The sequence below is a fragment of the Eurosta solidaginis genome, chromosome 1 (genome assembly GCF_040869045.1).
Source record: "Eurosta solidaginis isolate ZX-2024a chromosome 1, ASM4086904v1, whole genome shotgun sequence".
Taxonomy (NCBI): Eukaryota; Metazoa; Arthropoda; class Insecta; order Diptera; family Tephritidae; genus Eurosta; species Eurosta solidaginis.
In genome coordinates, this window is record NC_090319.1 from 241,719,473 (window position 1) to 241,743,583 (window position 24,111).

Here is a 24,111-nt window from a genome sequence, read left to right on the forward strand (position 1 = left end):
CGATTCCTTTATATATGTACAACCAACCGTTATCCAATCAAACTTAATATACTCTTTGAGCTCTGTCCAACTGAGTATAAAAAAGTGTTGCCTCTTGCTATATATTATATATTTGTTGACATTATGTACTTTCACAGAATAAATTACAATATAGCTATGCAAAATCTTATGCATGTATGCACATGTATATACACATCGTCCCGTTTATTCGTTAACATCGTATCTACGAGTGACACATTTTCGGTAAAGCCATGGCGGAACCATACACGGTGGCAGCATGGTGACATGCCTACAAACATAAATAAAAATTGCATGAACTTCGTTTTTGTAAATTCGATGGACAAATGTCAAAATCGTACTGCGCCGGAAGTTGATGTATCAAATTAAATAAAAAAAGTTTATATTCAGCTGTCCCATGCTGTCACCTTGTATCGTTCCGCCATGGGTAAAGCGAAGAAAACCAACTTCTAAATTTCACCACATACACTGGTGAGTTTTTCGGTGATAACAGCGTTACCACTTTGGCCATAATCGCGAATAAAACAACTGGTAACGATTTTCGGTTACATAATGTTCTGGGTACTATTTTACCGGTAACGCTAAGAATCGGGCCGTTAATAAACAGAAACGCAAACAACTGTGATAAAGAAGGTAAGAAATTATAGAATGCACACAAAAACAATTTCAAGGGTAAACAATAGCCAATCAACTGCAACAAAAACAATATGCAAAAATGACTCGGCAAATGCAAAGAAAGCAAAAATTAAGTTGACCTATTTCAATTATACATATATTCAAACAAAAAAACTTTTATTTTATTATTTTTAGTTGCACACTTATTTCTTGCACTAAACTTAATCACAGAGAAGGCCCTAAACTTAGTAAAACTTATTATTTTCCAAGACTTATCCACATGGAGAAAATTTAACAACTTCACAGCTAAATTACGTTTGCGATGGTTAAAATATCTCGACCCGTTCTGAAGTTATGACATCCAAGAAACGAGAACTTCACTTTAAATTCGCAATTTTTTGTAAATTATGATTTAAAAAAAAAAAACCCAATTTTAGGGGCAATCCTAATATTTGACCCTCTACCAAACAAGGTAACTATTTGGGTTATCTAAGGAGAAGTTGTTTTAGGTGGCCCGAAATAAAAATGTTCTCCCATATATAGATATAAGCGATGCATTCTTTAAATTTCAAAAACATAATTGGTTGGTAGTCCCCAAACGATGTTTCATGGTTCTTGCTATCAGTATAATGTAGATTTGATGATGACCCTATTATCTGAATATATATTATATACATAACCGATATTGACCATCAACCAGACAGACGGTTATGGCTAAATCAACTCAGCTGGTTATCCTGATCTGATCATTTCGGCATACTTATTGATGAAACTAACTCTTTTGCTTTAGGTATTTACTATGTTTGATTCCGAACCAAACTGAATATAACATTTTGTTTCCATGAAATTTTTAGTATAAAATTTGAGAAATTGCTTTGGTCTATTTTGAAACTATCATCAATTATTCTTTGAAAAGCGTCTCCGAAGAAATCAAGTTTAGCCAGTGAATAACAAGAAGCTCTTCCAAAATTCACTAAAATCTCATTTTTGTCAGTCAGTTATACTCATACATATGTAGTGCTAGAACTTTTAGAAAAAGTATCGATACCCGTACTGATTTAAAATACTCGGATCAAAGTATCGATCCTAGTACTCATACTCGATCCAAGTGAGTACCGGAATTTTTACCAAATGTTAAGAAGCTTTTTTCTCAAAAGAGATCATATGCTTCGAATTTAGGAGAAAACAAGTACGGAAGTTTAAGTTTGACGAAACCGAACATTATATAGCCAGTTGTCTGCTCTTAACACATATTTTAAGGAAACGTTTAAAGAGAAACGTCACGAACGAAATTATTAAAAAGAAACCCTGTAAGAGGTTAAGATTAAAACTGTAAGCACTTTTTGTTTAAAGTAGTCGGGGTCTTTATCCGATCAATATATACTAGTATCGCCTGTGGTCGAAATTCGACCAACTCTTATTTTTTCAACTCAGTCTATGAATCCAGTGTTGGGGGTAGTGAAATAATGCGTTAATAGTTAAGCAGTGAGCGGAAATATAGCAAACTGGTCTAACTTACTTAAATTTTTCATTAAGACATTGTAATTTTTATTGTATTTTCTTAAATTTTCTACAAAATTTTCAAATGTAATTATAACCTTTTGGTATGGAGCTCCTTAAACAAAAATATAAAAAATATGTAAAATCAAAAGAAATTGACATAGAATTAAGGTGAAATTACTTGACATTAAATTGAAAAATAGGTTTTTCCACACCACCCTGGAGGTCCCCGTTGGGGCGCTTCCGAAGTTAGTTTTGTGTGCTCGGTTCCCCAGTAGGCCTATATCTCCCATATACATATATCGCCCATTTACTTCAATAGTGTCATAATTCAAAAACACGAACTTTTAGTTAAAAACGAAGAAATGTGCTTAAGGAATTTAGCCTATTTCACGCCACCCGTTAGGTATGCAATTGGCGCTTTACCGAGTTTAATTTTGTATAAATACATATGTAGTATGTACATAAGTGTGACACAAAACGAAAATTTCGAATAGAATAGAGGATACTTTCATAAAAAATAAAAATATAAAAAAATTATGTAATGAGAAAGAAGGCAGAGTTTACTAAAAAAATTTAAATGAAAGAAAAAAAATAAAGTACTTAAAGTGCAAAAAAATTAAGTGATGTGAATAAACAGTTCCATATAAAAACGCAATAAGTGCACTTGGACCTTTTTCCGGGTTTTAATGTTATCATTGTGGAAATATGAAGATTCTAATATTCGGATATTTAATGTCGGGATTCCCATTGAGATATATGTACGTAATTAATTTGTATTAAATTTGTAAACATTCATATTCATGAAATGGAGATGAATATATATGACCATATCTACCATAAAATATCGTCTGAGAACGATATAATACTAAGATATAGGAAAGCAGAATAAATTAGAAAAAAAAAAGAAAAAGAAACAAAAACATTGAAATTATTCATGCAAACATATTTACTAAAATAAAATTGATTTCATAATTTTAAGCGACAGAAAAAAATTTGGATTTTGGGATCTAAGCATCCGATTAATGGACATATAATCAAACAAAGTTAGCCTAATAATAAATATAGTGGGTAATATACTGCCTATGCAATATTTCGAGCTAAAATCGAAAACTTTTTTGGGTCGTTTTTTTCGTTTAATATACAACGTGAATTTTTCCGATTCAATCAAGTTGCATTTAAATAATAATAAACTAAGTTGAAATAAAAGATAATATAATAAAATAAAATAAGAAATATGAAAATAAATTAGCATAAAAGACAATATACAAATTTTAATGTAATATCTTTGTAGCAAATTTATTTATTTTTTGTTCACTATAAGACGTGCTATATCTAAAATGAAAATGAAAAATGAAAATCTGGAAATGCAAAAAACATTTGGGTCAAATTTGCAATTAATTGTTATAAATAAATAAATTTAGTGAGTTTGAACGAAAGTTGACTCATTATTTCTGATTTATTTTTTTTTAAAGCACCTAAAATGAAAAACAAAGAATCTGTTAAATAAAGACCTATGCTTTTACGTGTAAGTAAAATTTGTCCAAAAAAATAGGCCGGTTAAGTTATTACTTCTCTTTAAAGTTTTTTTGTGTGCTAACAATTATTTTAGAACAATTTTTTAAAGATTTTGGTACAAACCAATATAGGTAATTGGAAACAATGGTAAACAATATTTTATTTCAACAGAAAATGAGCGAAGCAGTAGTTCTCTCACCGTTTGGCGTGTACAAATATATACATATGTAGAGATGAAACATTTGAGCAACGGAACAATTGAGAATTTTGAGCTATGTGCTCAGGGGGGTTTGTGAACATAATGCGTCCTACAGATGGCAATTTCGATAGTTGCACAGATTTTCGAATTTACAAAAAACTTTTTCTATTAATTATAAACAAATAGAGTAATATTTGTTAACAAAATAGTCCTATGCACTGCGGCTGATCAATACGAATCGATTCATATAACTTTTATATGATTTTACGTATGCTAAGTATGCGAAACAGCCTGTCAATTGATTGTATGGAAATTTTGTTAGCGTATTAATATATAGATAGTGGGTAATATACTGCCTATGAAATATATCGAGATAAAATCAAATACTTTTTGGGTCGTTTTTTTTTTCGTTTTATATACAACGTGAAATTTTCCGATTCAATCAAGTTGCATTTAAATAATAATAATCTAAGTTGAAATAAAAGATAATATAATAAAATAAAATAAGAAATATCAAAATAAATTAGCATAAAAGACAATATAAAATTTTAATGTAATATCTTTGTAGCAAATTTATTTATTTTTTGTTCACTATAAGACGTGCTATATCTAAAATGAGTATAAAATCTGGAAATGCAAAAAACATTTGGGTCAAATTTGCAATTAATAGTTATAAATAAATAAATCTAGTGAGTTTGAACAAAAGTATACTCATTATTTCTGATTTATTTTTTTTTAAAGCACCTAAAATGAAAAACAAAGAATCTGTTAAATAAAGACCTATGATTTTACGTGTAAGTAAAATTTGTCCAAAAAAATAGGCCGGTTAAGTTATTACTTCTCTTTAAAGTTTTTTTGTGTGCTAACAATTATTTTAGAACAATTTTTTAAAGATTTTGGTACAAACCAATATAGGTAATTGGAAACAATGGTAAACAATATTTTATTTAAACAGAAAATGAGCGAAGCAGTAGTTCTCTCACCGTTTGGCGTGTACAAATATATACATATGTAGAGATGAAACATTTGAGCAACGGAACAATTGAGAATTTGGAGCTATGTACTCAGGGGGGTTTGTGAACATAATGCGTGAAATGCAAAAAACATTTGGGTCAAATTTGCAATTAATTGTTATAAATAAATAAATTTAGTGAGTTTGAACAAAAGTTGACTCATTATTTCTGATTTATTTTTTTTTAAAGCACCTAAAATAAAAAACAAAGAATCTGTTAAATAAAGACCTATGCTTTTACGTGCAAGTAAAATTTGTCAAAAAAAATAGGCCGGTTAAGTTATTACTTCTCTTTAAAGTTTTTTTTGTGTGCTAATATTTGAGTAATATTTGTTAACAAAAATAGTCCTATGCACTGCGGCCGATCAATACGAATCGATTTATATAACTTTTATATGATTTTACGTATGCTAAGTATGCGAAACAGCCTGTTAATTGATTGTATGGAAATTTTGTTAGCATATTAATATATAGATAGTGGGTAATATACTGCCTATGCAATATTTCGAGCTAACATCGAAAACTTTTTTGAGTCGTTTTTTTCCGTTTAATATACAACGTGAAATTTTCCGATTCAATCAAGTTGCATTTAAATAATAATAAACTGAGTTGAAATAAAAGATAATATAATAAAATAAAATAAGAAATATCAAAATAAATTAGCATAAAAGACAATATACAAATTTTAATGTAATATCTTTGTAGCAAATTTATTTATTTTTTGTTCACTATAAGACGTGCTATATCTAAAATGAAAATGAAAAATGAAAATCTGGAAATGCAAAAAACATTTGGGTCAAATTTGCAATTAATTGTTAAAAAGAAATAAATTTAGTGAGTTTGAACAAAAGTTGACTCATTATTTCTGATTTATTTTTTTTTAAAGCACCTAAATTGAAAAACAAAGAATCTGTTAAATAAAGACCTATGATTTTACGTGTAAGTAAAATTTGTCCAAAAAAATAGGCCGGTTAAGTTATTACTTCTCTTTAAAGTTTTTTTGTGTGCTAACAATTATTTTAAAACAATTTTTTAAAGATTTTGGTACAAACCAATATAGGTAATTGGAAACAATAGTAAACAATATTTTATTTCAACAGAAAATGAGCGAAGCAAATATATACATATGTAGAGATGAAACATTTGAGCAACGGAACAATTGAGAATTTGGAGCTATGTACTCAGGGGGGTTTGTGAACATAATGCGTCCTACAGATGGCAATTTCGATAGTTGCACAGATTTTCGAATTTACAAAAAACTTTTTCAATTAATTATAAACAAATAGAGTAATATTTGTTAACAAAAATAGTCCTATGCACTGCGGCTGATCAATACGAATCGATTTATATAACTTTTATATGATTTTACGTATGCTAAGTATGCGAAACAGCCTGTCAATTGATTGTATGGAAATTTTGTTAGCGTATTAATATCTAGATTACCAAGGACCATATTTCCCTCAAATTGCAAAGTGATATAAACGGCTTTTGATTTACGGCTTTCAAAAACTTTTAAATTTTCTTCTACTTAATAAGAACGGTACCACGCCCATTTCATAAAAATGTTAAATATTTTTTTTTATCGCAAAGTTAATCCACTCGTCAAGTTTCACCACTTCGGTTTTTGTTAGTTCATTTTCCCTTTTTATACTCAGTTGAGCAGAGCTCACAGAGTATATTAACTTTGATTGGATAACGGTTGGTTGTACAGGTATAAAGAAATCGAGACAGATATAGACTTCTATATATCAAAATCATCAGTATCGAAAAAAAATTTGATTGAGCCATGTCCGTCCGTCTGTCCGTCTGTCCGTTAACACGATAACTTGAGTAAATTTTGAGATATCTTGATGAAGTTTGGTATGCAGGTTCCTGGGCACTCACCTCAGATCGCTATTTAAAATGAACGATATCGGACTACAGCCACGCCCACCTTTTCGTTAGCACGATAACTTGAGCAAAAATCGATATATCTACTATATCGATATACTAAAATTAGTTCACGTACTTATCTGAACTCACTTTATCATGGTGCTAACAATGTGCGAAATCCGACTATGACCACGCCCACTTTTTCGATATCGAAAATTTCGAAAAATGAAAAAAATGTCATAATTCTATACCAAATACGAAAAAAGGGACGAAACATGTTGATTTGATTGATTTATTGACGCCTTCACATATACAACTAAGGGCCACTCCCTTTCAAAACCTTCATTAATACCTTTAGTTTGATACCCATATCGTACAAACGCATTATAGAGTCACCCCTGGTCCACCTTTATGGCGATATCTCGAAAAGACATCCACCAATAGAACTAAGGCCCACTCCCTTTTAAATAATCATTAACACCTTTCATTTGATACCCATAACGTACAAACGCATTCTAGAGTTACCACTGGTCCACTTTTATGGCGATATCCGGAAAAGGCGTCCACCTATAGAACTAAGGCCCACTTTCTTTTAAAATACTCATTAACACCTTTCATTTGATACCCATATCGTACAAACGCATCATAGAATTACCCCTGGCCACCTTTATGGCGATATCCGGAAAATCCGTCCACCTATAGAACTAAGGCCCACTTCCTTTTAAAATACTCATTAGCACCTTTCATTTGATACCCATATCGTACAAACAAATTCTAGAGTCACCCCTGGTCCACCTTTATGGCGATTTCCCGAAAAGGAGTCCACCTATAGATCTATGGCCCATTCCCTTTTAAAATACTCTTTAATACCTTCCATTTGATACCCATGTCATACAAACACATTCCAGGGTTACCCTAGGTTCATTTTCCTATATGGTGATTTTCCCTTATTTTGTCTCCAAAGCTCTCAGCTGAGTATGTAATGTTCGGTTACACCCGAACTTAACTTTCCTTACTTGTTGTTTTTAATTTTTGAAGGTGGGCGTGGATATAATCTGATTTCGACCGTTCTCAGTACCAATATATCGCCAACGATGCTGTAAAACTGCTAACTCCATCCGCAAAAATTTAACAGTAGAATAAAAGCATGAAAATTTAAAATGGATTAAAATTTCAAGGAGTTAGCAGCTTTTCATAATTTTGTTGAATCTAGTGATTTTAGACAATAAACACATAATATTCCTTTACCACCAAGGGCAGAAATCGTCTCCCATTCCACTATTTTCAAAAAGTTGGTTTAAGTGAAATATGGAGTTTTCACCACATCGCCGACGATCTTATATTTTTAATCGACTGAACCTTGTTAACTTTAAACATGTACGCCATCGGCACTTGTTAAGCATCGGGGTAAAGTATCGATACTTTACTCAGTACTCGGAAAAAAGCATCGAGTGCAAAGTACCGATACTACTCACTCAGTACCCGTATCATTCCATCACTACACATACATATGTACACATGTCGGTAGATATGTAAGTATGAATATTTATTTCTGCATTCGTTTCTAGTGTACATTAAAGTAACTATTTTTTGGTTTGTTTATACAACAAACTAAGCGCTATAAATCATAAAATATTTTGAAACTTTTTCTCGTCAGAAGACCTTACAAAACAAAAGAAGAAAATAAAATATGAAAAGAGATGACGTTGAAGTGACATACAGGACTCACCAGTCAGAATAAGAACACACATACTGTGATCTCAGCGGCCAAGTGACGTACTTCCACACTTGACATCCCAACAAAAAATGTAGACCTTATGTGTCTAAGGCTTATTTAATGTAAATAGATATATTCTGTGTCAAATGAGGACGGAAAATCGTTTCAATATACACCAAATTTCCATTCTGTTGGAAAATTATCACAATAGAGAAAAACAAGTAAGGAAGGCTAAGTTCGGGTGCAACCGAACATTACATACTCAGCTGAGAGCTATGGAGACAAAATAAGGGAAAATCACCATGTAGGAAAATGAACCTAGGGACGCCTTTTTGAGATATCGCCATAAAGGTGGACCAGGGGTGACTCTGGAATTGGTTTGTACGATGTGGGTATCAAATGAAAGGTGTTAATGAGTATTTTAAAAGGGAGTGGACCTTAGTTCTACAAGGTGACGCCTTTTGGAGATATCGCCATAAAGTTGGACCAGGGGTGACTCTAGAATTTGTTTGTACGATATGGGTAGCAAATGAAAAGTGTTAATGAGTATTTTAAAAGGGCGCGGGCCTTAGCTCTATAGGTGGACGCCTTTTCGAGATATCGCCATAAAGGTGGACCAGGGGTGACTCTAGAATTGGTTTGTACAATGTGGGTATCAAATGAAAGGTGTTAATGAGTATTTTAAAAAGGGAGTGGGCCTTTTTTCTATAGGGTGACGCCTTTTTGAGATATCGCCATAAAGGTGGACCAGGGGTGACTCTAGAATGAGTTTGTAAAATATGGGTATCAAACGAAAGGTGTTAATGAGTATTTTAAAAGGAGCGGTGGTAGTTGTGTATGTGAAGTCGTTTTCGAGATATTGACCAAAATGTGGACCAGGGTGACCCAGAACATAATCTGTCGGGTGCCGCTAATTTATTTATATATGTAATACCACGAACAATATTCCTGCAAAGATTCCAAGGGCTTTTGATTTCGCCCTGCAGAACTTTTCCATTTTCTTCTACTTAATATGGTAGGTGTCACACCCGTTTTGCAAAGTTTTTTCTACAGTTATATTTTGCGTCAATAAACCAATTGAATTACCATGTTTCATCCCTTTTTTCGTATTTGATATAGAATTATGGCATTTTTTTTTTTAATTTTTCGTAACTTTCGATATCGAAAAGGTGGGCGTGGTTATAGTCGGATCTCGGCCATTTTCTACACCAATACAAAATGAGTTCAGAAAATTACGTGAACTGAGTTTAGTAAAGATATATCGATTTTTGCTCAAGTTATCGTGTTAACGGCCGAGCGGAAGGAAAGACGGTCGACTGTGTATAAAAACTGGGCGTGGCTTTTGAAATTTTCTTTTATTTTTGTACTTTATTGTACCATATCATTACTGGAGTCGAATGTTGACATAATTTACTTATATACTGTAAAGATATTAAATTTTTTGTTAAAATTTGACTTAAAAAATTTTTTTTAAAGTGGGCGTGGTCGTTCGCCGATTTTGCTAATTTTTATTAAGCATGCATATAGTAATAGGAGTAACGTTCCTGCCAAATTTAATCATGATATCTTCAACGACTGCCAAATTACAGCTTGCAAAACTTTTAAATTACCTTCTTTTAAAAGTGGAGCCACGCCCATTGTCCAAAATTTTACTAATTTTCTATTCTGCGTCATATGTTCAACTCACTTACCAAGTTTCATCGCTTTATCCATCTTTGGTAATGAATTATCGCAATTTTTCGGTTTTTCGAAATTTTCTATATTGAAAAAAGTGGGCGTGGTTATAGTCCGAAACCGTTCGTTTTAAATAGCGATCTGAGATGAGTGCCCGGGAACCTACATACCAAATTTCATCAAGATACCTCAAAATTTATTCAAGTTATCGTGTTAACGGGCAGACGGACGGACGGACATGGCTCAATCAAATTTTTTTTCGATACTGATTATTTTGATATATTGAATTGTATATCTATCTCGATTCCTTTGTACCTGTACAACCAACCAACTGAGTATAATCACAACGAGGCACTTGAAATCTGTTCCAGCTAGTGCTGTTATCTTACCACCTTGCACTTGGTACATGGACTTACTTTAAACGATTGAGAAAAGCATTCTCTGCCAAAAAAGGTATCGAGGGAAAGGACTCTATACTTAGCCGTATCGTAAAATCTGAATAAACTTATGAAAATTAATCCGTTAAAGACATTTTAAAGAAACTCACTCAAGCTCGCTATTGCTTCGTAACCATAGAAGCCTCTTAAATGAAACGATTTCTTATGTAAGTTGCAAGGTATACACGGTTTACGAGCTTTGCGAGTGAGCTGCGTTACCATGCTTATCAAGTTATCGGCTTATGTGGTTATTTTTTTACTCGATTAGAAAAACAAAATACATTAGGCAGAAATGATATAATTAAGATAACTGTAAAAAAAGATCAGTAAAGCCCTATAAACTTCAAAATCATAGTATTTTTTTAGAAAAAACGCTCCAACTAGCTAAGGAATCTCACCATGGCGTAACCTTACAGGTGGTAGAAGAAAATCAGCTAATTGGTACTATTTTAGCTGCTTCGACATTTCAATTTCTGGCGCAGAAGGTTTTTGACACTAAATGAAAGAATTACAAAAACAAAACACATGTAATGCGTGTGTTTGTTTGTATGTATGCCACCCTGCCGCCACCTTGTTGTTTTCGTTTATTTGCGTAGTCGTATGTACATTTCTGTGGACATTTGACAAAACAACTTCTATCGAAATAAGACAATTCTCCAAGATTTTTATCATATATATGAAATTTCAAGGCGCATATTTCTGTCTTATAGCCATATTCCTAGGACCGTTAGCTCAAAAGTTATGACGGTCATCAAAATAACTTCTTTTGTAGTTTTTCACAATTACGGGTGACAAAAGAGCTTGTCTCGATTAAGTTGGAATTTCCAACGTAAAAATCATAACGGAAATTATTCAAAAAAACTTGTCTCTGTTTATCGTTTGAGTAACTTCAACAATTTTAATTTGACAAAACAACTTGTTTCGATTGAAGTTCTTTTGTCATATGCATGCTTAAAAAAAACTGCTTTCTTAATTTGAACAAGCTGATTTGTCAATCATTCAAATTGTGACAGAACATCTTGCATCAATACAGGTTATTTATTGCGAAAAACAGTGTAAACAGTGAAATCTTATTTGCAGAGAAGTGCTTTAGCTAAACTTATAAAAGTAAAATAAGCAAATTTAAGTTGCTTTTCGAAAATAAAACAAGTTTTATTGAAAAAAATGGGTAGAGGTAAAAAATTAGTGGCTTTAGCCCAAAAAATAAAAGTGACCTCCAATATATGCCCTAGTAAAAGTGTGCAAAATAAAAAAATAGTTCATCAATTTAGCTTCGTGGATAGTGAAGTATTGAATGAACTCTCAAATGAAACAGCTTCATCCTATAATGTGCTCTTCGGTACTAATAACATTTCTATGTTGCGACAACATCTAAATACTTCCCAATTTAGGAGCATTGAAAGCGACCACTCAGAAGAAGATATATTTCATGAAACTGATTACAACGATTCAGATTATGTACCTTCGAGCATTTCTAGTCATAATACTACATAGGAAAGTATCAGAATGATGGAAGGTGTAATTGAGTCAAACCTTAGCGATACAGTTTCACTACAATTTAATGAGGAACTACTTCTGAATAACTCGAAGCCAACAAATTTTAAGAAAACTAATAAACTAAACAAAAATTTGGGAAAGGAATATGTTACATGGAAGAATAAGATAATTCTAGCAAAAAAAACTGAAAAATGTGTAATACAAAAATCACCGTGGACCAACAGGAAAAAATATTCAAAGTCTACTGGAAACTCGGGGATTATAACGAGCGACGCTATTATCTTGCTCGTATGATACACATAGAGCCCAAAAAAACTGAAACGCTTAAAAAAGTCTCAAATCCAAGAAATCGACAGTTTGTTTATTTTTATCACTTTGAAATTAATAGACAGAAAACTCGAGTATGCAAAAAGTGTTTTTTAAAAATATTTGGTGAAACGGATCAAAGTATTAAAACTGTATGTCGTCGAAAGATCAAAGGCCATTTTGGTGGAGATATCGCAAATGACCAACGAGGCAATAATGAAGTACTTGCACATATACACAGTATACCTAAGTACCAAAGCCATTACAGTCGTCGTCACACTAGTCAGCTATATTTCCAGCGTGGCTCAAACCTTGCTCACTTATATAGATTGTATAAAGAAAAGTATTCTGAACCGGTTTCAGAAACAAAATATCAAGAAATATTTCGACAATTAAATATAAAGTTTAAGAAGCCTCAAGTTGATCTTTGCAATAAACGTGAAATCCTAAAATCCCGTGTAGAAAACACGACGGAGGAAAATGAAGAAACAACTATTAATAGAACAAAAAGGACATCACGATGAGGCAGATTTTGCATATAACTGCAAAAAAACCGACAAAGAGATAGCCATTAACCATGGGAGTGTAAAAATGTTTTCTTTTGACTTACAACAATGTTTGCCAACTCCGTACCTACATGCTTCAATGTTTTTTTATAAACGTCCTTTATGGACTTTCAATTTAACAGTGCACGACGGAGAAACGAAAAAAACAAACTGTTACATATGGCACGAAGTAATTGCAAAACGTGGAGCAAATGATATTGGCTCCTGCATTTTTAAATGTTTGATGAGCCTGCCAGAATCTATTAGTCATGTTATTATGTACAGCGACTCATATCCGGGACAGAATCGTAACTCTTATATTTCAGCCATGTTTGAACAAGTTATCGAAAAACATCCTAGTATAGCGGTTATAGACCATAAATTCCTAGTTGTGGGACACACGCATCTTGAATGTGATTCCGTTCATGCACAGATTGAAAGGAAAAAGATAAATATGTCAGGATCCATTCAGCATCCGCACGACCGGGCCAACCTTATAGCTGCTACAAGTAGTAAATACGTCGTACATGAAATGAAGCAGGAAGAGTTTTTTGACTTCAGTGCCCTCCTTAAAATGAACTACACTTGGAGAACGACAAACGCAAAAGGTAATTTTCAAATCGTAACTTATAAATTTCAAATTTTTCATTATTAAACATATAATGATACTTATTTATATGTATATATTTAGTCTATTTATTTAATCTCGTCAATTTCAGGTGACAAGTTTGAGTTAAAAAACGTTCGCTGGATGCGCTTTGAGAAACAAAAGCCTGGAGTTTTACAATATAAGACGTCTTTGAAACCAGAAGTGGAGTTTAATGAGTTAAACATCAACCCACGTCGTCCAGGAAAGTCGATTCCTATATTGCCGACGAGCTATACGTCTTTGTTGACTATAACAAAAAACAAAAAGAAAAATTTATTGGATATGCTGCCCCTGATCAACACCGATTTTCATAGTTTTTATAGACATTTACCAGCAGAAGGTGAATGCGAAGTCGAAGCTGATTCGGACCTAGATGATATAGAGCATACTTAATAATAATTATTATAATTATTTTCTATACTTACATATGCATATGCAAATAGTAATTTAATATTATACGCGATGTTTTTGAATTTTTTAATTAAAAATAAATGGAATATTTTCTTTATTTTAAAACAAATTCATTAATAAAATTAATTCAAAGATAAATGCCGCTAGAAAAAAATCTTAATTTGGCTTTTTTTTTTTTACTTGGCTTTCGTCAAAAAAACTTGTGTCGACATAAGACAAAAAAACGTGTCCTATTTTACAAAAATTTAATTTAAAAAAACAGCTTGTATGAGGTAGGATGATTTTCTGTAAGGAAAGGCATTTGACAAAACAACTTACTTATTTGTATTGTATTTATTTAAAAAAGTAAAAGGTTTAAAATAAATCAACTGATTGAAAAACACTTCGTTAATTACCAGTATCCAGGTTTAGGTGATTTTGTGCTTTATATATAAGGAACCTTTATAGTGGAAGGCCCTAAACACGTTTTTTTGCTCTCCTGAAAAGTTTGCATTTTTGAAACAGGTTATTTTGTCAAATGTCCACAGATTTCATTTGCTTGTTCACAATAGTGCCCTTTTTTTGGTCGACTGTTGGTTAAGCGATTTCATCCCAAACCGCTTTGCTAACCCAACTAGCGTACTTTGTGTTGTTGCTTTCTATGCAATTCTCTAATCTAACTAGTGTGTTTTCCCCGTTAGTTTGCAGAGAAATACAGCTTATATAACTTTATGAGCGGAACTCTGAAAGTCTATTTTTTTATGGTGCATTTTTTAGAGAAAAAGGCAACGAACCGATTGGACCTTATCACCGCGGTTTCAGATCTGGCAAATCTACTTTCGAACAGATCTTTACGATACGCCAGATCCTACCCAAGCCCCTATTCTGATGGAGAGGACTTTTGCATTGACTTTTCACAAATCAGACCAATTCGATTAGACGATACAAGGCATTTTAATAGAAATTTCTTCTAAACATACCGAAATGCAGGTTTTTTTCTTAAAGCCAATTTATGAGCGGAATGCATTATTTTTTTTGGGGCATTTTAATATGGTAACTCAAAATTGTCAAATGTAGCAAATCTTAAAATGTATTTTGGTTAGAACTGTCAGGGCAAAATTTACCAAAGTATAAAGCCTTGGCATGAGTACTCGATAACTAAGAACTACTTGTACGTGGTAATAGAGCAAAGAACTCGAGTATGTACACGTATTTACTCATATCGGAGCAACACTAGTCCAAGCAATCACCTCCGTATATAGTATGATGATTTGTCTCTAATATCACAGGAAATTTGCGTCCAACGTGGTCACATCAAGATATTTTAACAAATTTTTTCCAAATCAGCTGTGGTTTGGCAAAAAATTCGTGTATATTGCTGCCATAAACAGCTTTCCAGCAAAAACTCATATACCTTGCGGAGTCAGCAGAAAATATACGAGTATACATGTAGGTCCTCCTATTTGCAAGAAAAAAAGAAACAGCACGGCACAAATTGCAAAAGATGCTTAGTCTTAAATTTCCTTGGAGGTATTACAAATCTTATTAAATGTTTTTATACGAAATATCTTTCACTTCTATACTTAGGTGAAATATAAATAGGATGTGTAAAATAATGCTTATTACAATTCATTCTGATAACGTTAACTAGAGTTTATAATAGTTAATAACCGGGCATGCAACCCTACCGCTATATTTCTCATACGTCATCATCACTTAAGTACACCATTTTTGGTTGGGTAATATCAATAATAATACTAGCAAAAACATAAACAAACATAAAAAAAATTGTTTGCAAATGTAGGCATGGAAGTGCGAGTAAATTTTACATATGACCTAATAAAAATAAAATAAACACACAAGAGCTATCTGGTAAAAGAATCATATTCCCATGCCGAGTAATTGTTAAGTTAAAAAATACAAAAAAAAAGTGTCCGTAAAAATTTTAGGAAATATTTTTCATATGCATGAGGCATCATAATTTATTAGTGTGCAGAAGACTGGATGGCAGACGACAGCGGAAAGGATGGTTACCGCCTCAGCGGCGTCGCAATTGCAACACAATTGTAAGGAAGTCGCAGACCATACAAAATATGGTTCACACGCGACCGATATACATTGTCACAAACGCTTAGGAGTTCTTAACAGTTTTAACATTAAAATGAATGACCCCGGAATGACTAGAACCTTAGTAAAAAATGCGCCTCTGTCCGACTGGTCGATTGTCACAGTTGTTAAAAAAGTGAATATAAAATACACCCCTCTGTTTCTACTGAAAGTCAAGGCGAGATAGACGAAAAAGCAATTAAGGGAGGAATATTTTCGGATCCTACCTATTTTCATCTATCGGATCTGGAAGAACAAATATATGATCCATGTTTTCTGATTACTCATCGGACGGCTGCCACCTTCTCCTGGGTAGGCTGCCCTCGTGGCAACCTCATGGAGTTGCTGATGCTTGGATATATATATATATATATATATAATAGTAAACAAACATGCTTTTGTACGAGACAGCTCCAGTACACCATCACTCTTAGATATGCGAGTCAGGTGTAATTTCAGAGAAAATAATAATATTTGAAAAAAAACGGAACATTTTGTTATAAAGCAAAATTTATAGCGGCATAATGAACTTGTTTGTATCAGACAATCACGAGTTTGTACGCGTACACTTTGTTTACATCTCCTTAAAAAAAACTCCATGTTGTTGAGAGAAGAGGGAGAGGCAATTACCTATGCCCGGAGTTTGTTTGGGGCCGGGTAAAAAGCATATTGTCAGAGATTTTTTGCTATCCCAAAAAAATCCTTATTTTTTGCCAGATATTTAAAAATTTACAATCAATCGTGAAAAACAGATTTCTGCAATGCGATATACCATATATTGTACTTTTGCTGCAGAAAAAAGTTCAGGGCTAAAAACAATACAGAAACTGGTAACGCAAAAATTCCAATTTGCGATCATGACTGTTATGACGAGATGATTATACCTTTCATGAAAATGATGAAATTTGTCACGGATCCCAAAATTGTAAGTCCTTAAAGGATAAGAGATAGACCCACCAAAAGGTATACCGAAATGATCAGGAAGAATAGCTGAGTTGATTTAGCCATGTTCGTCAGTCTGTCTGTCCGTCTGTCTATTTGAAAACTAGTCCCCCAATCTTTGAGATATCTTCATAAAATTTGGTGAGCGCGTATATTTAGGCTTTCGTATATTGCACACATTGTTGTCTGGAAAACTGGATGAGATCGGTCATATATAAAGAATATATCCCCCAACCGATTGTTCAGATAAGAACCTTTTCGTAATTTCTGCCCGATTCTAACATCTAGAGGTTTCAAATTTCACTAAATGCTTACGTATAGGGCATTCATTGTTGTCTGAAAAAATTTTATAGATCGGTCGCATATATAGTATATATGCCATTCAAACGATTGCTCGGATAAGAAACTTTTTGTATTTCTCCCCGATTTCAATGCTTTCATATGTATGTACATGTATAGTATGTGTGACCCGGCCAATGAAACGGTGGCTTATGACTCAAAAAAGAAACAGATGTTAAAGATAAACAATGCATTTCTGCAGTTTCTTAGTAGTTTTTCTTTTGCATTATTTTTTTTGAGTCATAAGCCACCTTTTCATAGGCCGGGTCACATATATTGTTGTCTGAAAAAATCATAGAGAGCGGCCGTAAATAAACCGCAATTTCTATTTTAACGCCTAGGAGCTTCAAATTTCATCAAATACTTATATATGTGTCACAGAGCAGTGATTCATGGTCATAGCTTTATCATGCAGACCACAAGAAATGTGAAACTTTGTATCCTCACACAAAGTACCGATATATTTTTATACTCAGCTTAGCAGAGCTCACAGAGTATATTAATTTTGTTCGCATAACGTTAATCCGTAACGGCATAAACTAATCGAAATAGATATAGGCTTCTATATATCAAAATGATCTGGGCGAAAAAAAAAATTCTTTTAGCCATGTCCGTCCTTCGGTCCGTCTGTCCGTAAACACGATAACTTGAGTAAATTTTGAGGTTTCTTGATGAAATTTGGTATGTAGGTTCCCTCGCTATTTAAAATGAACGAAATTTCGAAAAACAGAAAAAGTGCGATAATTCATTACCACATACGGCTAAAGCGATGAAACTTGGTAGGTGGTTGACCTTATGACGCAGAATAGAAAATTAGTAAAATTTTGGACAACGGGCGTGGCACCGCCCACTTTTAAAAGAAGGTAATTTTAAAGTTTTGCAAGCTGTAATTTGGCAGTCGTTAAAGATATCATGATGAAGTTTGGCAGGCACGTTACTCCTATTACTAAATGTGTGTTAAATAAAAATTAACAAAATCGGATTACGAACACGCTCACTTTTTGGAAAAAAAATTTTTAAAAGTCAAATTTTAACAAAAAATTTAATATCTTTACAGTATATAAGTAAATTATGTCAACATTCAACTCCAGTAATGAAATGGTGTAACAAAATACAAAAATAAAAGAAAATTTCAAATTGGGCGTGGCTCTTAATGCCATAAGTCGAACAAAAATTTACCAACCCTTATGAAATTTGGTAGGGGCATAGATTTTATGACGTTAACTGTTTTCTATGAAACTGGGCGAAATCGGTTGAAGCCCCGCCCAGTTTTTATACACAGTCGACCGTCTGTCCTTGCGCTCGGCCGTTAACACGATAACTTGAGCAAAAATCGATATATCTTTACTAAACTCAGTTCATGTGCTTATCTGAACTCACTTTACCTTAGTATGAAAAATGGCTGAAATCCGACTATTACCACGCCCACTTTTTCGATATCGAAAATTTCGAAAAATGGAAAAATGCCAAAATTCTATACCAAATACGAAAAAAGGGATGAAACATGGTAATTGGATTGGTTTATTGACGCAAAACATAACTTTGGAAAAAACTTTGTAAAATGCGTGTCACACCTACGTAGAAGAAAATGAAAAAGTTCTGCAGGGCGAAATCAAAAGCCCTTGGAATCTTGCCGAGAACAGTATGGTTTATTATATATAAAAATAAATTAGTGGTACCCGACAGATGATGTTCTGGGTCAACCTGGTATACATTTTGGTCGATATCTCGAAAGCTCCTTCACATATACAATTAAGGGCCACTCCCTTTTAAAACCCTCATTAGTACCTTTTATTTGACACCCATATCGTACAAACACGTTATAGTCACCTCTGGTCTACTTTTATGTCGATATATCGAAAAGGCGACCACCTATAGAACTAAGGCCCACTCCCTTTTAAAATACTCATTAACACCTTTCATTTGATACCCTTATCGTACAAACAAATTCTAGAGTCACCCCTGGTCTACTTTAATGTCGATATCTCGAAAAGGCGACCACCTATATAACTAAGGCCTACTCCTTTTTAAAATACTTATTAACACCTTTCATTTGATACCCACATCGTACAGACAAATTCTAGAGTCACCCCTGGTCCCACTCCCTTTTAAAATACTCATTAATACCTTTAATTTGATACCCATATCGTACAAACGCATTCTAGTGTCACCCCTGGTCTACTTTTATGTCGATATCTCGAAAAGGCGACCACCACCTATAGAACTAAGGCCCACTCCCTTTTAAAATACTCATTAACACCTTTCATTTGATACCCTTATCGCAAAAAGAAATTCTAGAGTCAACCCTGGTCTACTTTAATGTCGATATCTCGGAAAGGCGACCACCAATAGAACTAAGGCCTACTCCTTTTTAAAATACTCATTAAAGCCTTTCATTTGATACACATTGTACAAACAAATTCCAGAGTCATCCCTGGTCCACGTTTATGGCGATATCCCGACAAGGCGTCCACCTATAGAACTAAGGCCCAGTCCCTTTTAAAATAGACATTAACACCTTTCATTTGATACCCATATCGCACAAACGCATTCTAGAGTCACCCCTGGTCCACCTCTATGGCGATACCTCGAAAAGGCGTCCACCTATGGAATTAAGGCTCACTCCCTTTTAAAATACTCATTAACACCTTTCATTTAATACCCATTTCGTACAAACACATTCCAGAGTCATCCCTGGTCCACCTTTATGGCGAAATCCCGAAAAGGCGTCCACTTATAGAATTAAGGCCCACTCCCTTTTAAAATATTAATTAACACCTTTAATTTGATACCCATATCGTACAAACAAATTGTAGAGTCACTCCTGGTCCACCTTTATGGCGATATCTCGAAAAGGCGTCCACCTATAGATCTAAGGTCCACTCCCTTTTACAATTCTCATTAACACCTTCCATATGAAACCCATGTCATACAACTACGTTCTAGAGTCACCCCTGGTCTACTTTTATGTCGATATCTCGAAAAGGCGACCACCTATAGAACTAAGGCCCACTCCCTTTTGAAATGCTCATTAACACCTTTCATTTGGTACCCATATCGTACAAACAAATTCTAGAGTCACCCCTGGTCTACTTTTATGTCGATATCTCGAAAAGGCGACCACCTATAGAACTAAGGCCCACTCCCTTTTAAAATACTTATTAACGCCTTTCATTTCATACCCATATCGTACGAACACATTCTAGAATCACTCCTGGTCCACCTTTATGGCGATATCTCGAAAAGGCGTCTACCTATAAAACTAAGGCCCTCTCCCTTTTAAAATACTCATTAACACCTTTCATTTGATACCCATATCGTACAAACGCATTCTAGAGTCACCCCTGTTCCACCTTTATGGCGATATCTCGAAAAGGCGTCCACATATAGAACCCACTCCCTTTTAAAATTTTAACACCTTCCATTTGGAACCCATGTCATACAAACACATTCTTGAGTCAACCCTGGTCTACGTTTATGTCGATATGTCGAAAAGGCGGCCACCTATAGAACTAAGGCCCACTCCCTTTTAAAACACTCATTAACACCTTTCATTTGATACCCATATCGTACAAACACATTCTAGAGTCACCCCTGGTCCACCTCTATGGCGATATCTCGAAAAGGCGTCCACCTATAGAACTAAGGCCCACTCCCTTTTAAAACACTCATTAATACCTTCCATTTGAAACTCATGTCATACAAACACATTCCAGGGTTACCCTAGGTTCATTTTCCTACATGGTGATTTTCCCTTATTTTGTCTCCAAAGCTCTCAGCTGAGTATGTAATGTTCGGTTTCACCCGAACTTCGCCTTCCTTACTTGTTTATATTATATTTATCGAATATGTCGCTTAAGTATGTACATCTGTTCTCTATATTTTAAATAGAATAAGATAATTGCTCAGCTCCATTCTTCTTCTTATTACTAATTGGTGTGCTAACTCGTTCATTAGATCTTTCATATATTAGAAGCGTTTTATCTGCCTTCTACTGTTTCCATTAAGTTTATTTGGTTGATGCCTCACATAATTTATGATCCAGCGACAATTGTTTATTTCATTTTTCAGGTTTTGCAATAAACCTTGTAAAATAAAGTCGAGTTAAGAAGCATTACATAACTAAACTTGTTCTTAAACCTTGAACGTTAGTTCTATAATGTATCTCAAATAATTGTTGGAATTGTTTTCGAGCTAAAGGTCTAATATTTTTGGTTCTCAAATTGATAAATTGTATATTCCCCTACGTGTAATTGTTCTAAATTACTTGTGCACACAGGCCTCACAAACATCGGAGTGCTGAAATATTGCTTTTAAAATGTTTTTGTGACTTCTACTACAGCTAATGACTGTCCTTGAGCTTTATTGATAGACATTGCGAAAGCTAACCTAATTGGAAATTGGAGGCGATTAAAATTGAAAGGTATATCTGTCGGTATTAATGGAATACTTGGTATGAACACTTTGTTGTTTTCGAAATTTTGAACTTTATATAGATATAGACGATGTAGATAGACTGTTTGTTTGTCAACAATTTCAACGGCGGCAGATTACTAAACATCCAAAAGGAATAACAGCCAAACAACTCTGTAGTCAAACTTTAGCTGTTATAATAATCTAAGTTTGTACGGCAGCCATAGTTCTCAAAAATCCCATTTGTAAGGAAGGTTCCACGCCCCCTTTTCCCCATTTTCACCTTTTACTGGAGGTGTTAGGACTTAACCTCATATAGCTCCTTACCAATTTTTATTATCCCACCATTACTACATCCAGAGATATGCAGTATGATAAATTCCATTTAAATGGGAGGTGCCACGACCCCTTCATCCCCACCCCACATTTTCTGAGGGGTGTTAGGGATTGATCTTATATAACTCCTTACTGAATTTCAATATTCTAGTATGAATACCTTCGGAGCTATGTAGTACCAAATATTCATTTTGCATGGGAGGTGTCACGCCCCTTTTATATATAGATATTATTTTTAGCCTATGACCATCCTTGTAAGGTTTCTAGTGGGTTGTGCAAATTTGGTTGTGATCGGTCGATCCGTTTAGGACGCAACTCGATCTACACCTACATACATACATACATACAAGTTACACGCATAGGTATCATAATACGGCAGGCCCTACGATCACGTTGCTAAGCATGTGACTTATTTAGTTCAATAAGATAAAGTCGCTGACGCGGCACACGCCCAACCATCGATCAGGTCACCTTACATTAGTTATGGGAATGGCACGCCAAGCAATTCCTGTCTACAGGCGCGAGCAGTTCTGGGTAAAGCATGGGAACTGCAATGTTAACATTTTAGTTAAGCTAAGAAGTTATTTAAGTAAGTTGCAACGTATGTTTAGGGCAGTAGTTAATTAGCGTGCAAGTGGCACGAATAAAGAAGTTGTGACGTTAATCTGAAATCGTTCCTTGTTTCATTTCACAAGTATCGGAGGACAGTGAGTTCCTCCGCACCTTTAATTTTTTTACATCTTCCACGAGACGGGAGATAACTGGCGCCCGAGCTTCGGAGTACAGGGTTCGCGTCGCGTGTGTTAAGTGAAAAGTGCACGAAAAAGAGAGAAAATTGAAAATTCTCCAATCTAACAGTGAAAAGTAAGTGCGAGAAAAATAGAGAAAATTGAAAATTCCCCAATCTAACAGGGAAAAGTGAAAAAGAAAGAGAGAAAATTGAAAATTCTCCAATCTAAACGCGAAAAGAATCCTCAAATGAGACATTGGATTGTGTAGGTCACACGTATATCTTCAGTTCTTATCTTACAGTTCTTATCTTTTCAGCATACCTAATCATGATCGCCGACGGAATGAAGAAGTCGCTGACTGAAATGAATGGCGCCGTGAACGCCATCCTCGCTCAGCTGAGGAAATTCGAGGTACGCCTCAAAAGCGTAGAATCGGCAAACGCTGACGAGTCCATACAAGGACTTAGCCAAACCCTAGAGAGACTAGAAAGTAGGGTAGAAGAGGTTCGTCGGCAATCCGTCGATAGCGAGGCAACACCAGTAGAAGAGCCTCTTGTGACTCCTCAGACGGAGGAGGATCTCAAAGAAATAGCAAGGTTACCAGATTGCGTGAAAGAACTTCAAGTGTTTGATGGATCTCGGGAGCACTATACCTCCTGGATCCATAGTGTAGAACAAGTTTTAAGTGATTATAAGCCCGTTCGGCAAAAGCCAATATATAGGGCAATTTTAAGGCACATAAGATGCAAGATTAGGGGAGCGGCAGATGCCGCCTTGGTGTCTCACAATATTCTAGATTCGGACTGGAAGAAAATCAAGGAGGTTCTCTCCTTGCATTATGCGGACGTTAGGGATATCGAAACCCTTGATCAGCAACTCACCCTCATGACCCAGGGGCGGCAAAAGTTGTCCGAATTCTATGCCCAAATAAACAAGCAATTGTCACTCATGATAAATACGATAAGCACTGATAAATATGTGCACACAGAAACGGTGAAAGCATTGGCCGAGGCACATAGACGAAGAGCCTTGGATGTCTTCATTAGGGGGCTAAACGGCGACTTGCCGACCTTGCTTCTTATGCAGAAGCCAAAATCCTTACCTGTGGCATATTCGTCATGCCTCGCTGTTTACCCCCCCCCCCCCCCCCCCCCCCCCCCCACAGGCATTAAACAGAAGTGGCCGAATGTTCGGCGATTCGTACCAAACTTGATCACAGCGATATTTTCCTCGCGGCAGAACAGACTACTCCGGCACACCGCAGAATCCAGCGCCGAACCATTCAAGGTGCAATA

The 24,111-nt window shown here is 34.6% G+C and overlaps 1 protein-coding gene across 1 annotated transcript; it reads left to right on the forward strand.

Annotated features, from left to right (window-relative positions):
* Positions 1-12,845: 12,845 nt before the first annotated feature.
* On the forward strand, positions 12,846-13,952 carry LOC137240236 (uncharacterized). The gene is made up of 2 exons (XM_067766244.1): positions 12,846-13,518; positions 13,630-13,952. Exons 1-2 carry the CDS (start codon positions 12,846-12,848, stop codon positions 13,950-13,952), a joined length of 996 nt encoding a protein of 331 aa, XP_067622345.1.
* Positions 13,953-24,111: the final 10,159 nt, after the last annotated feature.